Consider the following 16555-nt stretch of genomic DNA (forward strand, 5'->3'; position numbering starts at 1 on the left):
AGCTTCAGCATTAGGCTTTGAAAAATCCTACAAGAACTCCTCCAGTATTCGGAGTCTTAACTGTTGGCATTTAGCTTTTCCGAACCATTGGCATTCCAGAAGCCTTCTTGGCATTTTTGGATATTCTATAGCCACCTTGGAACCAAGTTGTTACTCTTTTCTCCATTCTATAGCTAAGGGGGAAATACACAAAGAATACACAGCCGCTTGCTCTAGCTTGCAGGTTACTGAATGGTATAAGCATTGGTATAACTTGAGTCTCAAATTTCTAGTCTGTGGTGGTTAATTTGCCTAGTAGCAGTGCTGTCCTCTCTTCCCTCCTGTGCCCCTGCCCCATGCTAGGTTCTCACAGGTGGTGGCATGAGGATCAGCAGTGCCTCCTTACTGACCACCCTGCTGACTCTTCAGAAAGATTTCATGGGGGGGTGGGGGGTGGGGGTAGCCTTGTCAAGGAAATGGGGTTTTGTAAAACAATCAGTTCTTGTCTCACAGTGTATTTTTGAATGGTTCAAACCCATGTGCATATAGCACAATGTGATTTAAAAGGAGAAAATTTAGGACTTTGAAGTTATCTAGGCTTTGGCTCACAGTCTGATAATTTGTTGACTCTGTTTGTGTTCCTGGGGCTGTGAGAATTTGAGAAGTCAGAGTCCAGAACAATGCCTGAATACTCCACACAAGTACCAAGGCAGTACTCCTAAATTCTCCCAAGGTACCAGAGTTGCTGTGAATCTGGGCAGTGGAGGTCAGTGCTGTGGTGGGCAGAGGCTGGCTTAGGGACTGTGTCCCAGAAAGCCCCAGAGAGACTCTGGGTCCATGGATAGCCCGTTTGTGATATCCTACTATGGATACCTAGAAGTGGACCCTGTCTACTTCTGCTGGGGTTTCCTTTCATATTCTTAGTGCTGTGTAGTGGTCACTTTCATTCTTATACATTAGACCTGAATACGCGGCAGTGTAGTAGAATTAAGTAAACTGTTCAAGGTCACCCAAACAGTTAAAAGTAGGACTGGGCTCACCCCCTAGGTCTGCCTGGCTGCAGATGGCCTCCTCCTTAGCTGAGCTCTGGGGCTGCCTATAACTGCCTGGTGGGGTCAGGTTGGGATTGCTCTCCAGGGATTCACCCCTTCCGGGATTGCTGGAGCAACTGCCTTGGGCTGTAGGACTCCGGTGTTGCCTCTGCTCCCCTTTCAGATCCACTAGTCCCTGAGGTGTAGGCAGTGTGTCTAAGCACAAAAATAGAGTGTCTTGGAATCCTAGCTCTCACAGCTTCGAGCGTTAGAAGGTACTCAGTGTGGTGCCAGGTATAAGGACTCTGTGGACAGCAGAGCTGCTCTGGCCCGCTGGGCTGCATGGTCTCCTAGAGGGCCACAGCACTGGTGACAGTTGCCTCTGTGAGGTCTAAACCCGGCCTCTTTCAGTAGCTATGAGCTTCTGGACAGTTATCCAGCCCTCTGCTATGCACCTGCTTTCTCTTCTGTATAGTATGGGATCACAACAATCCAACCTATCTTTTAGAGATGTTACAGGGATCGAATGAAATAATGTGTGGGAAAATAACAGTCCTTGGCACATAGTAAGCATTCCAGAAATACTGTAAAGTGATCATAGGAATTAACCTATTTTGAAGAATCACTGTGAAAAATCAAACAACATATGTAAACTCTCTAACATACCATAGGTTTTCAATTCATTATTGATACCATTCTTATTGCTACTGTTGTTGTTATTTTATTGTGGTTATTCTAGAAAGAAACCTGAGATTTTACAGGCTTGATGGTGAGCAGATATCGTCAGGCAGGTTTTTCCCTGCAGTGCCCAATGCAGGAACCAGTGCTGCCTGCTAATGTATGCTTTGTTCTCTCTCAACTAGGCCAGGGAGCTGGAAAGCATAGAGGCTGAGCTAAAACACCGTAATACCTTCTATAAGGAGCAACTGGGACGCATTGAAAGGAAGGTAAGGCTTGTGCTGGGCTTGCTTTTTCCTGGGCCAGATCGTAAAGGAATCTGATCAGAATCCACCACCATTCTAGGAAGAGGAGGGAGGGGAGCAGCATGCTGGGCAGTGGTCCCTGGGCCCCATTCCCCTGACAGCCCATTAACTGCGCCACACCCCCTCCTGTATTCAGCAGCCAGCACCACAAGCAGATTTGCTCAACAAGTTGCAGTCAAAGAGATAATTGGTTTTTAATTGGCCTGGTTTTTGTTGAATTGGGCTGGCTCTGTTATAGTTCAGTTTTAGAAAAAAATCACTTTCACCACAGGGCGGTGCTGAGAACTAACATACCTTCTTCATTTTAGTTAAGCTGCATTGGATAAAAATAATAGTAATGTGAGGTCTTGCTATACAAATATATTAAAGTTGTATTACTGATTTTCTCTTGGGAGTCAGGGAGATCAAAGTGCATCCTGCTAAACACTGTCTACTTTTCTGAGGCAAAGCCTTTGAAATGAATGAGATTTAAAGACACATCATCTTGCCAACACCCCCCCCCCGCAAAAGTCTGCAATGACTTGAAAATTCATTTGGTAACCTGCTTATTCTTTTTTTGGTTTAATCTGTTGATCATGACAGATTTTTCAAAGAAATGGCTTAAAACGTGGGAGGGAATGGTTGGGAGGTTAACAAAAAGTGTTCTCCCTCATGCCTAAGACAGTATGCCAAGCAACCTGAGCCATCAGCTTATTGCAGGCAAATCTTTGCAAATCATTTGTCACGGTTTAGAGCTTTGAAATTGACAGTGTGTTTAAGGGGCTTGATTTCCATAGGGGTTTTCTCCTGTAGTGTGCCACAGTGCAGCCTGTATAAACATGGATTTTTGGATTTCCAGGCAGTGGGGACAAGGGAAAGCCATCCTCTGTGGGGTGTTTGGGGAATGATGAGAGCTGATGAAATATGAACACGAACTGCTGAAGGTGACATCCATAAAAGTCTGGAGGAATGGGGCAATGCCCCTCCAAGCTGCTGACAAAATTGGCCCTTTACAAGCAAATACTGTTTCATGAAGCAGCTTCATGCACAGATTTGACTATAGCTTGTAATGACAGGGATTGTGAGTAGAGAGCCTGGAAAAAGGGTAAGAAAAACCCACCAGCCATAGCTCTAATTATCATGGTTGCCCATATGTTCATAAGCATGGATTTTTTGTTGTTGTTGTTATGTGCATAATTCTTTGGTCTCCTGCTGTGCTCTTCTCATGTTTCTCTCTCTGGATTTGGCTCCTAGAATCATGTGTACGTGTATGTTTGTGTAGAAGTGGTGTCCCAACATTTTCCTCCTGTAAAATCTATTTCCCCTTGGTACTCTCTCATTTCTACTCCTTAAAAAAAAAATTCTCTGCTTTGCTGAAGGAGAAGAAATTCCCCTGGAAGAGCCCTCTTTCTCATCTGCCTGTCCCCTCTTACCAAGTACAGTCCCAATTCCTTACATATGCAGACACAGGTGCTTTTCCAGGAGGTTTTCCTACATGTTTGTGAACAATTATTAAATGCTTCAAGAAGAGGTACAGTTAAACACTAGCAATTTGCCCGTAATGATTATTAAAAAAATTAAAATTAAAATTAAAAAAAGGAAAGAAAGAAAGTACCTCTGACATCCTAGGAAATGGAGATTGTGAGTGAGATAGAGGGGATTAAGGAGTAACCAGAGAAAGAGGGAGAAAAGAGACACAATAATAAGGTTTAATTGTCTTAGTTTTGAAAAAGGTTTTGATCTTCAGCGTGGATAATTTTATTCCTGTAATGGCTGGGAAGATGGAAAACACAGCATCTAACAATCTTTTTTATTAGCTGTTGCTTTTATATAATTCTGCTTTCATTTGTTGAATACTCCCAGACCTTGACATTTCCAGCTTCTGTACACACTGCTTCAGGACCTTCCAATCATCAGGCTCTTTTCCTTTTTTGTTTTTTTTCCTCTCCCCTATTTCCTTTTTAGTTTAGAAATTGATGGTGGAAACCTGGTAGGGGAAAACTTGGAACTGTTTACTTGACCACCTAAGACAGCTCAGTGTGGTCATGGGTGCGAGAAGGTTGGATTGGGGGAGGCAGAAACCTGGCTGGGGCTTTGGGAGGAGATGTGTGTCTATAGGCCTCTTGGCTGGAGCCCTGCTGCCCTTCCCCCTGGAGGGAACTTGTTCTGAAGTGCTAGTTCTGTCTCCCCCTGTTCATTGTGACTGGCGGTAGGGAAAGCCTGCACTGAATCCAGATGCATTTTCAAGAGAGAGGAGACTTCCTCGCCCTTTTGTACTGCAGTATTTATTTCCTAGATGATTATTCTTGAGTATGGAAATCACATTTTATAGGGCTCCAATACTTCGTAATCTTTCTGAGTAATTGTTCCTCATGCCCACACTGCAAGACCTAACTAAGGATTGTTTTTTCCATTTCACTGAGGAGAACAGTGAGCTCTTGAGGAGGTAGGGGCCTTACAGAGGCTCTTAAAGCAGCTGGACACTGGTATTCATGTTGTTGTTGTTGTTATATGCTGTTGAGTTGGACCCGACTCATAGCGACCCCTCCTTGGGTTTCCAAGGCAGTATCACTACAGAAGTAGATTGCCCCATCTTCCTTCCAAGGAGTGGCTGGTATATATGCTGTTAAGCAGAGGATGAAATGATTCAGCTGAAAGAGGTTGGGCATCAGAATCTGGGGGACCTAGGCTTGTGAGACAGCTCTGCCATCATCATTCTCTGGAAATATAAGTGACTGGGCCTCTTTAAATCTTAGTTTTGTCATTTGTAAAATGATTTGTAAAATCAGTACCTTCTGCAGTGAGTTGATGGGAGGATGAAATGAGGTGATATCCATAGAAGTGTTGGCATCTCTGTGGTATACATAGACATTGGTGTCCTTGGGTCATGTCACAGTTCTTCAAATTTGTATTCACAGGGAGAATGTGTGTGTGCACACTTGCATATACGCACATGTACGCATGCTGAAATAGATGTTATCATCAAATTAATCTAGCTCCTGCCACCTGGTAGTAGGATAGCTGTCTTGCTGCTTTATTAAAACACTTTCCTCTAATTCCAGCAAGGTGCCCTATTGGTCATGCAATGGTAGAAAATGGGTCCGTGCAAATAGCACGATTAATATTAAGCAGAAGAGGCTGGACATAAGAGACTACATGGCAATGATGTGATTCCATTTATATAAAGTTCAAAAGCAGCAAAATGAATCTATGGTGTTAGAAAGTAGAGTAATAGTTACATTTGGGAGGAAATAGTGACTGGAGGAGAATGTGAGGGGGGCTTGTGGGTGGAAGTAAGGTGGTCTGCGTACTGATTACATAGGTGTGTTCAGTTGGTGAAACTCCATCAAGTTGAACACTTAGGATTTGTGCACTCTTCTGCCCATACGTTACACTTAATAAGAAGCAGAGTGTGACTGAGAAAGGCAGGGCAACAACACTGATTATTCTCTGGCCTAGGAGAATGTACTCTTCATTCATGGCTTAAAACATTCATGGCTTCATTCTTAGTGTTTTTGGTAATTAAGGTTGTGTGTCAACTTGGCTGGGCCTGGTTGAGTGGCTGGGCAGCTGGTAGTAGTTATTCCCCATGATGAGACTGGCAATCAACTCCATGGTGCGATCTACCACAAGCAGCTGGGTAGCTGCTTTATGGATGTGGTCAGCTTCCCGTATATAAGCAGCAGCTTTGGGAATGATCTCTAGCTTATGCCAGCTTGAACCCTGCATGTAGCCATGTCATAGTTCAGCAACCTGCTATGCTCTGCCAGGCTTGGGACTTTCAATGGACTTAAAGCAATGGCCTGCTGTGTTGTTTGGGAACACTGGGACTGTGCCTTTTCACTTGTCGACCTTGGGCTTGTCAGCTTCAGCAGCCAGTAGCTGTCTGAGTGAAGGAAACCCTCCAGCTTCAGTGGGCTGGGAGCAAGAGGCAGAGCTGAAGCTCAAGGTTGAGGGGCTTTCACTCAGGCCCTAGAGCCTGGGACTTTGAACTCAGACTTAAAGCCCCCCAAAGTGTAAGAGAATAAACTCCTGTTTGTTAAAGCCATCCAATTTGTGGTATATTCCTGTCAGAGCAGCACTGGGTAACCAAAACAGTGCTGCTCTTCCCTCCACTACCACTTACCCTTCTTTTCTAGCCTTTGGGGCTCTGCTGAAGGCTGCCTTTTCAAAGACTAGAAAGAAACCTGGAGAGAAATCACAGCATACATTTTGTCTTCCCTCCTTAACTGTAACAGGGGAACAGATGTTATTATTATTTTTTTATCAGTGAAGAAACCAAAGCTAAGAGAGGTGAAGTACCTTACCCAAGGTCTCACAGCCACAGGTGACAGGGTTAAGCTACAAACTCAGGTTTGGCTGCCTCCCATCCTCTTGCATCTTGCCTTCTCTGAACACCCATAATTCCAAGTGTCTGCACTTCTGGTTGGTATTGTTCCATGCCTGTCTTCACCCAGTGGGAGTTGTCAGAACACTGAATGAATGTATGTTAGTTACTGTGGCATAGGATGGTGTTGGTGTGGAGAGAACATTGGTTGCCACTCTGCTTTAGGACTCTGTGTTCCTATCTCATATTCTAGCACTTGCCACACTAATAGTAGCGTCGGTGGCTGCTTCTCTTACCAGACTGTCAAGGTCTGTGTGCATAGCATACTCACTGATAGTGTCAGATTACCCAATAAGCAAGGTAAGCATGGGCTTGCTTGTGCTTACTTACCTGTAGTAAACATTTTCACATTTTTTTCACCACATCCAAGATTGTGCTTCTAGGTGTGGCTGGCATCTTGTCTCTCTCCCAAACCCACAACACCTTCCTACAAAATGAAAACCTCTTTTCAAACTTATAATTGGAGTATCCAGTAAGCAGGGATACTGTGAACAGTTTCACATGTTTTTTGATGAAACTCATGTGAAATTGTTCACTACAGACTAGTAAGTAAGCCCATCCTTACCTTGCTTGTTTGGTAATCCATCCTCGCTCATTGGTCTGACTTAGCGCCAAGGACTGGGGATGCAGGATCTTTTGGAGAATAGGTGCTCTGTAAATGTCTGCATGGATACAGAAAGGAAAGTGCATATGCACAACCCAGAAACATGCAGTAGGGCTTCAGAGGAGGTGAGGGGGAGCTTTTGCGGAGAGGGTCTTCTGATGGAAGCTGTGTTTAGGGGATGGGCAGGATGTCTGGGCAGCCAGTGGGGCAGTAGGGGCTTCTAGATGGAGACAGCAGTCTCAGCTGAGGTGCTCCATGTAACAGGAAGTAATGGATAACAATGCTATAAATATAGGCCAGATTGTAAGGAGCCTTGAATAACTTGCTGATAAGTGTAGCCTTTATTTCAGATAATGTTGGGAATTCTTGAAGGGCTTTAAGCAGAAGAAAGAGTTGAGCTTGAATGCCCAGAAGAATAATGGTGCCATTAAGAAAATGGAAAAATTCAAGTGAGCCACTACACCTGGGGGAAGGTCATCAGTTTAATTCTCGACATGCTAATATGAGGTGAAGATGCCCAGCAGATGATTTAAAAGTGTCAGACATAGAGTTCTGTGTCCTACAAATGACAGTTACTCCCATTTCATGAGCATATGCTATGTGCCAGGCACTTTTCCCTAAGTTATCACTAATCCTTGCAGCAGCTCTGCAAGGTAGATTATGTTACTCTTGTTTTTACCCTAGGTCAGGGTAAGTAAGCTGCTGGAGCTGGTAATGGAGTCAGATCTGTAGAGCTCCAGAGACTGGACTCCTTCTACTCTACACCATGCTGCCTCAGGACGAAATGATTCAAGACAAGTGTGGTCAGCTGTGCCAAATGCTGCAGGTCTGAGAAAATCAGGATTGAGAAAAGGCCTTTTTAATTGTGTTTTGAAGGACATGTGTTGTGGTGAGGGAGGCTTTTGAAGATTGCAGTGGAGACTAGAGCTAGATTAAAAGTAGAGTTAGGGTCAGCAGTGAATGGTAGAGAAGTGGTGGAAACAGATGTAGACCACTCTTTCATGGATTTCATCAAAGAGAACATTGGTAGTTTTAGAGGGAGCAAGGTTGAATCATGGCCACTTATGGATGAAGAATTAGTTATATATCTCTGAGAAGGGAGACAGTGGAAACTAGGTCCCAAAGGTGGTAGGACAGAGTGCAGGGGTCATTGCTGCTTTGCTCTGGCTGAGCTGTCTCAGAGGAAAATGTAGAGTGGATTTCCAGAGGAGTGGTGAATGATTGGTGCATCTTGTTCGAAGAGCTACCCACCCACCAATTAGAGTTGACCCTTGAATAACTTGGGTTTGAATTGTGCAAGTCCACTTATATGCAGATTTTTTTTCAAGATATGGATCTTGGAGAAGTGCAAGAGCTAGTAGACACCATACTGGAGGAGTTAACAGAGGACAATTTGATGGAGATGAGTGCTTCCAAACCAGTGCTAGACAATGAGGAGAAAGATGGAGAAGAAGCAGTGCCAGAAAACAAATTGACAGTAGACAATCTGGTTGAAGGGTTCCATTTAGTCAGTACTGTTTTTGACTTTTCTTTTTTCTTTTTAAACAACATGGACCTTTCTGTGATATGGGCACTGAAACTAAAGCAAAAGGTGGAAGGATTGGTAGCATATAGAAACATTTTTAGAGAAATAAAGTCAGACAGAAATTACAGTGTATTTCCATAGTTACACTGAATGTACCTGCCATTCCTTCTGCATTCCTCTACCTCTTCTGCCTCTGCTGTCTCTGAGACAGTATGACCAATTCATCCTCCTCCTCAGACTATTCAACATGAAGACAATGAGGATGAAGACCTTTATGATAATCTACTTCCACTTAATGTAATAGTAAATAATCATCATGCCATACAGTTAATAAACTTATCTGTTGTATATATGTATGAGTGTCTTTGTGTCTATAATAACTGTACGGCAAGAATTGTGTTAATTGACTTGATGTCATCAGTAAGGCTTCTGGTCAACACAGGCTATTAGTAGTCCAGGTTTGGGGGAGTCAAAAGTTATATGTGCATTTTTAACTGTGCGAGGGGTCAGAACCCCTAACATTGTCCAAGGATCAACTATTTACTTCCACTTCCTCCCCTGAGTATGGACAGGTTTGTTCTGGGTCAGGACCAAAATTGGAACTTGAGAGAGATTTAGAGAGGGGCTCATCACTAAGTATGCAACATGGAGACCCAACCAAGTGGGTGCAAGAAGAAGGTGCAAGAGCTGTGGGTATTCAGAGGAGGGAAAATATAACAATGACCTGAAACCAATATGATAAGAAATTAGCCCATATGGAGAAGGAGCCCACCTCCTGATCATTGTGAGGAGTTTTTTCTTACCTGTTGAGCTGACCGGTCTCAGCCCAAAACTTTTGGGGATTATTAAATCCAAAAGTTTTCACCAAGTAGGCTAAAGAAGGATACTCACCCACAAATTACCCCACTTTTATCATTTCTTGGTAATGGTACCACTATAAAAATTACTTTTTTTTTTTTTTAATTGTGATTTGGGTGAAGATTTACAGAGCAAATTCACTTTCCATACAACAGTTCACATACACTTTGTCTCACGACATTGACCACAATTTACCACAATGCAACAGCTCCCTTCGCACTTCCTCCCAGTATTTCCCTCTTCCAGTGTCCATCCCTCCATGCCCTCCTGCCCCCTGAGCTGTCTCCCTGTGCATAAGCAGCCCTTCTTTCTACCATGATTGTTCTCTCCAAGGAATGTATCTACCTCAGGTAAATGTTCAATTCATATGCCTGTCTTTTGCTTGGCTGGAAGCCACAGGTGTGTGTTCAATTCCAGACCTGACGGGCAGCTAGGGGCCATAGTCTCAGTGATTCCACCAGGCTCTATCAGACCAGCAAATCTGTAATTACCACTTTCTTAAGTATGGAAATGATAACTGAAATAGCATATTGGTTAGAGATTTATGACTGCCTTTCTTAGGAAGAGTGTACTTCTCTTTCCTGTCCTTGTGGGCCCAGATACTTTGATAAGAGTTACCAGTGAGACAGGAGATAGCAAGGAATTGAGAACCACTGATCCAGTCCAATTCTTTCTACTGATAAGAAAATAGCCCCAAGGCAGTTAAGTGATTTGACAATTGCTTGTATAGTAGTAAGTGCTGGGTTTTTAGATCCAGAGGGACCAGGGTTTGAATTCCAAATTCACCACTTTCTAACATGGCATGATGATGTCACCGAAATCTGAACCTTGTAGAGTCTTCGTCTTCAAAAGGGGGAAGAGTAATAATTATATTTTCAGGACTATTGTGAATATTTGAAATAATAAAAGACATAACATAGAACCTAGCATATCATAGTAAATTGTAGTGTAAATGGTAGCTGCCTTACTCTCACAAACCAGTTGTTGTTAACTGCTGTTGCATACACACAGCTAATGGTAAAGCCAGGACTCTAGTTCCATGCATCTCTGCCGGTAGTCTTATATTCTTTTCACGCTAGGGTGAGTGTAGTGTTTAAGATCACAGGCTCTGGAATAGATGTGCTTAAATACTGATTCACCAACCATATTAACTACATGACCTCAAACTACTCATTCTTTCCTAAACTTCACTTTTTTCATCTGTAACAAGAATCCGCTTCATTGGGTTGTTCTGAGAAGATTTGAGGTAACCCACAGTAAGTACTCAGCCCAATGCTAACTCTCATTAAACACTCAATAGAAGATTGCTGTCCTCACCTCTGCTGCTGCATTACCACCAACACACCATCACCTGCTACATCACTCCTCCACCACCACCTTTACAATGACCATCACTGCCACCATCACCACCACAGTTACCACCACTACCTCTGTTGCCACCATCACCATCATTGTCACTGCCACCACTGCTACCTCTGCTGCTGCCATATTATCTCACCGTCCTTGCTGTCCCATGTACTAAATATCTGTTTCTTTATCTCAAAGTCATATTTCATACTTTGCAGAAATTCTCGTTTCACTCACAGTAACCTCTGAGGTGAGAAAGGCCTAGCAATGACAACCTTTATTGCACAGTTGGAAAAGCTGTGGCTTTCCTGGGCCCTGCAGCCAGGCTGTTCTGGTATAGATGTCTGAGCCAGGTTTCTCATAGGGTAAGTTTGAGTATTCAGTGATTAACACTACATTGCAAACAGACTCTTGCTCTCTGTCTCTGAAGCTGGCTCTCCTCCCCCCTCCCCCAAAAAATAAATAAATAAACAAACCCAACTCAAAACCACTGCCACTGAGTCAATTCTGATTCATAGTGACCTTATAGGATAGAGTATAACTGTCCCCATAGAGTTTCCAAGGCTGTAGATCTTTATGGAAGCAGACTACTCATCTTTCTCCTGCAGAGGTGCTGGTGGGTTTGAACTGCCAGCCTTTTGGCTAGCAGCCTAATACTTTAACCCAGTAACTGACATTTATTGAGTTCTTCTAATGTGCAAAGTACTAGCTAAACACTTTGCCTAGACTGCCTCCTTTGACCTTCACAACGACCCACAGAGCTAAGTAGTAAACATAACAACAGATGACTTTGAGTCCTTGCTGTGAAAGTGCCAGGCATGTTCTAAGCACATTAAAATCCAAAACATCAAATTCACTGCCATTGAGTCGATTCAACTCATAGCGATCCTTCCTTCGGTTTCTGAGGCAGTATCTCTACAGAAGTAGATTGCCCACTCTTCCTTCCAATGAAAGGCTGGTGGATTTGATTCACCAGCCTTCTGGTTAGCAGTCAAATGCCTTAGGCACTATGCCACCAGAGCACCTTCTAAGCACATTAACATGTATTCATTCATTACATCCTTAAAACTGTCCTAGGAGGTTAGGTACTATTACCTTCCCCATTTTACAGATGAAGAAACAGACTTTGAAATTTATAGCATTTGTCACATGAATGATTTGGGATCTGAAAAACACTCAGAATTCACCCATAAGCCCTGTTGTTCTTGTTTTGTTATGTACCATCCGGTCGGACCTGACTCATAGCAACCCCTCCTTGGGTTTCTGAGGCAGTATCTTTTGGATCCTGATTTAGACCAAAAAGCAAAAACAAAACAACCTGGAAAAAAGGTATTTTTGAAGCAATCAGGTAAATTAATGCTAATTCTCTGAAGAGAGATCGCAACACTGTAGTCATGTTAGAAAATGTCCGTGCTTTGTGGACATGCATAGGGACATATGTATGGGGACTGTCATGGTCACTGGGCTTTGCCTTAAAGCACTTAAGCAAAGAAAAAGAAAGAAAAGGCGATGAATAGAAACAAATGTGGCAAAACTGTGAAATATGGGGGATAGAGAGATGGAGGTTCACTATACTATTGTATTCTTCTCAGTAAACTTCATTGTGGATATTTTAAATATGGACTCAAACATTATCCTCAGCAGCTGACCCAGTGCTTCTTCCACCCTGGTGAATAACTGATACCACACATCTAGCCTGCAGATCTAGCCCATTGCATCGATAAGTCTCTATCCCCCATATTTCACAGTTTTGCCACATTTGTTTCTATTCATCGCCTTTTCTTTCTTTTTCTTTACTTAAGTGCTTTAAAGCAAAGCCCAGTGACCATGACAGTCCCCATACCTATGTCCCTATGCATGTCCACAAAGCACGGACATTTCTAACATGACTACAGTGTTGCGATCTCTCTTCAGAGAATTAGCATTAATTTACCTGATTGCTTCAAAAATACCTTTTTTCCAGGTTGTTTTGTTTTTGCTTTTTGGTCTAAATCAGGATCCAGCAGAGTCATCATATTTCATTTGATTGTCCAGCTATTAAGTCTTTTGTTGCTTAGAGCAGACCCTACACACTTGTTTTCATGCCAGTGACTTGGAGAACACCTTAGATTTTTATTCCTTGTTCTTTCCTTCATTACACTGAGCCTGATCCAGAAAAGTAAAGGCAAATGCTGCAAGGAAAGCCAAATACATACCTTGTTAGGCGAAGTGAAATTGCCATGCAAGGCCAAGGGCTAATCTCAGCGGATAAATTGATGTTCACTGCTGCTGATTTATGTCATTTCCCCTATTACTGTTGCTAGGGTCCTTTTAAGCACAGGCTCAATCAGTATCTCCTCTTGAAGTGGTTTCTGTACTGTTCCTGGCAGCAACTGCATTAGTATGCAGCATTTCCTGCCCCCAGGGTTATTGTGTGTTGGTTCCTCCCCCAGCACATTAAATCTCCTAAAGAGGTACTTAGGGTTGAGAAGTGCCTGTCCACCATGTATGCAGGTTACAACATGTCCTTGCTGGAAAAGACCCACTTAAACAAATAATTTTAATTAAATAGGGATTCCCCGGCCTCTTCCTTTCCTTTCTTGCTCCAATCTCCCCTTTCTAGCCCTGATCAGTTTGGTGTAACCAGGTGAGTTCCTTTTGTACTTTCCACCAGGTTTTGGCACATGGTGCTATGTTCTGCTCAGAAGGATGCTCTGAGGTTAGCATTTGGCCTCTACTGAGACTGACTGTGGAAAAAGCACACCACCCCTCCCCTCATTACATTGGTGACCAAGTCTGTCCAGGTCATTTCACTGTCTCACTCACGTGCTTTCATAATGGGCAGGCCCTTTGCTCATCTCTCACTTGAACTGAAGTCATAATCTCCCCATTGGAGTCCCTTTTGCCAGACTCACCTTGTGGCAGGACTCTTTCTGAAGCTCATCCACAGCTCCCCATTGCATTGAGAAGAAAGCCAAGGTTCCTTCACCTGGCCTTCAGGGCTCTTGATGACCTGGTCTCAGGCCCTTTTCTAGCCATACCTAGCATGCTCTCCAGACATAATGGCCTTTCTCACATGGCCAGCACTGCCTACTCTGGAAGCCGTTTCTTACCACTTAACCTGCCTCCTCCATTTTGTAGGGCCACTATAGATGGTCACAAAACCTAACTCTTTTTGTACTCACAGTTTACCTCAGTGCCTAGTAGATGCCTGATAGATACCATGACAGGTGAACAATTAGGACAGGTTATAACATAGACCAGTCAATGGTAGAGTCAAGGCCCAGGTGGACAGAAGTAGATAGAGGTTGTTCTCTGAGTATAGCTGTTACTTGGTGCCAGCAAGAGGGAGCCCTGACCTCTCAGCCCTATATCTCTGCCTCCAGGAGCTTGATATCATGTGAATTCCTATCCACCTGCTTGGAGCTTATTCAGCCATAGGGCAGCATTACCTTATTTTAAAATTGCTGTGATTGTTAAGGTTGTGTGTCAACTTGCTGGGCCTGGTTGAGTGGCTGGGCAGCTGGATGTAGTAATCCCCACCCATGATGGGACTGGTAATCAACTCCATGGTGTAATCTAATGTGAACAGCTAAGTTGCTGCCTTAGGGATGTTGTCTGTTTCCAGTATATAAGAAGAAGCTTTGAGAAAGGTCTTGAGCTTTCTGGCACTCTTGGATCCTGCAGTTAGCCAAGTTGTCACTCAGCCATCTGTTATGTTGCTTGCCAATCTTGGGACTGTTTCTGGACTTAAATTAATGGCCTGCCATGTTGTTTGATAATCTTGGGACTGTGCCATTTTACTTGTTGACCTACGATTTGTCAGCCTCAACAGCCAGCAGCTGCCTGAGTTAAGAGATGCCTCCAGCTTCAGTGGGCCAGGAATAAGAGGCAAAGCTGAAGCCCAAGGTTGAGGGGCCTTCAGCTACCCAGAGAGAGTGAGTAGTTGAACACTGTAGGCTCAGGACCATAGTCACAGGGGACATCAACCTCAATTGGCATAACATACTACACAAAACTTTGTTCCACCTCCTACTTTGGCAAGTAGTGACTGGGATCTTAAAAGCTTGCAAGGAACCATCTAGATGCAACGATGGGTCTCTCCTCATTCAGAGCAAAGAAGTATGAGGAAAACCAAAGATTTATGTAAACAATTAGTCCTAGTGACTGGTATACCATGCAATCCACAGCCTATACGACTATGAGATGAGAAGAACTAGATGGTGCCCAGCTACCACTGTCAACCACTCGGAGTGGGATCTATGTAGGAGATCCTGGATAGAGAGGGAGAACAATGTGGAACAAAACTCAAAATCATTTTGGGGGAAAAAAAAGGTGGGGGGATCAGGTTTGCTGGTCTGATAGAGCCTGGTAGAACCCCTGAGACTATGGCCCTAGCTGCCCTTCAGGTCTGGAATTGAACCCACACCTGTGGCTTCTTCTAGCCAAACAAAAGACAGACAAATGAGTTGAACATGTACCTGAGGTAGGTACACTCCTTGGAGAGAATAATCATGGGAGAAAGAAGGGCTGTTTATGCATGGGGAGATAGCTTAGGGGGCAGGAGTGCATGGAGGGATGGACACAGGGAAGAGGTAACTATCGGGAGAAAGTGGGAGGGGAGCTGTTGCATTGGGGTAAATTGCAGTCAATGTCATGAGACAAAAGTGTCTGTGAACTGCTGTATGGGAACTGAATTTGCTCTGTAAACTTTCACCCAAATCACAATAAAAAAAAATAAAAATAAAAAAATCCAAGGTTGAGGGACCTTCACTCAGCCCCTAAAGCTGACACTCTGAACTTGAACTTCTAGCCTCCTAAACTAGGAGAACAAACTATTTGCTAAAGCCACCTACTTTTGGTATTTTCTGTTAGAGCAGCATTAGGTAGCCAAAACAATTGCTTATACTTATTTAAGTAATACAAGTCTGTAGGCAAAAAAACAAAGACTATATAGATAAGCTCAAAATATAAAACAAAATTAGCCAAATCAGCCCACCACCTGGAGTGTATACATGCCCAGATCTGCTTCTATTAAGGTTTGCAGTGATGTAATATAGTGTGTTAACTTTTTAAGAGTTCAACCCGTTATGAACCTGTTTTTCACATCAAATTTATTTCTGCACTTAATTACTTGTGTATTACTCTTTCTTATGGATATGCTATAAGTTACTCTACTAGTTCCTTATCATTGCAATGTGAAGTTGCTTTTGAGCTTTTCCTGTTTGGGGCAAGCGGGGGTGGGGGGTATACATTGACCTTCTTTATAGTTGCCTGAACTTAAATTATTAGTGAAAATATTTAAAATTGAAACTACTTAGTCATTGGAATGACTGGCTTTTGGTTGTACATTGCCATATTGCCACACACTGTAGGCTGAAAGAGGTCACACAAACCCACCCCAGCAGCACATGACAGAACAAGTTACTCTGAGTTTCATCAGCACTGAGGAAATTTCTTCTCTTGCAAAACATTAAAACTATGAAAGCATGCAAAGTATGACTCTGACTTTCCAGAAGTAACCACTCGTGTATCTTTCAGAGATTTTCTCTTGGAATATCAGCCTTACTTGTATAAATGCATGCAGATGCAGTTTTCTTCCCCCCACAAATAGGATCATAGTTCATTGTTTCATAGCTTGTTATTTTTGCATAGTAGTATGTCCTTTAGGAACTCTGGTAGCATAGTGCCTAAGGCACTTGACTGCTAACCAGAAGGATGGCAGTTCAAACCCACCAGCCGCTCCTCGGAAGGAAAGTTGGGCAATCAGTATCAGCAGTGATACTGCCTTGGAAACCTAAGGAGGGGTCGCTATGAGTCAGGTCCAACTGGATGGCAAATAACAACAACAACAATATGTCCTTTGCTCTGGTGGTATAGTGC

General features: G+C 43.3%; 1 protein-coding gene across 1 annotated transcript in view; it reads left to right on the top strand.

Annotated features, from left to right (window-relative positions):
• Positions 1–659: 659 nt before the first annotated feature.
• LOC103212054 (MICOS complex subunit MIC25) overlaps positions 660–16555 on the top strand; it is a 215284-nt gene continuing 199388 nt past the window's right edge. Inside the window, exons 1-2 of the mRNA XM_007958056.1 lie at positions 660–680; positions 1874–1957. Of these exons, the coding sequence (XP_007956247.1) occupies positions 660–680; positions 1874–1957 (105 nt within the window). The remainder of the gene's footprint in view (positions 681–1873; positions 1958–16555) is intronic.

This window comes from Orycteropus afer, unplaced genomic scaffold (assembly GCF_000298275.1).
Source record: "Orycteropus afer afer isolate SDZICR_OR568_19922 unplaced genomic scaffold, OryAfe1.0 scaffold00843, whole genome shotgun sequence".
Taxonomy (NCBI): Eukaryota; Metazoa; Chordata; class Mammalia; order Tubulidentata; family Orycteropodidae; genus Orycteropus; species Orycteropus afer.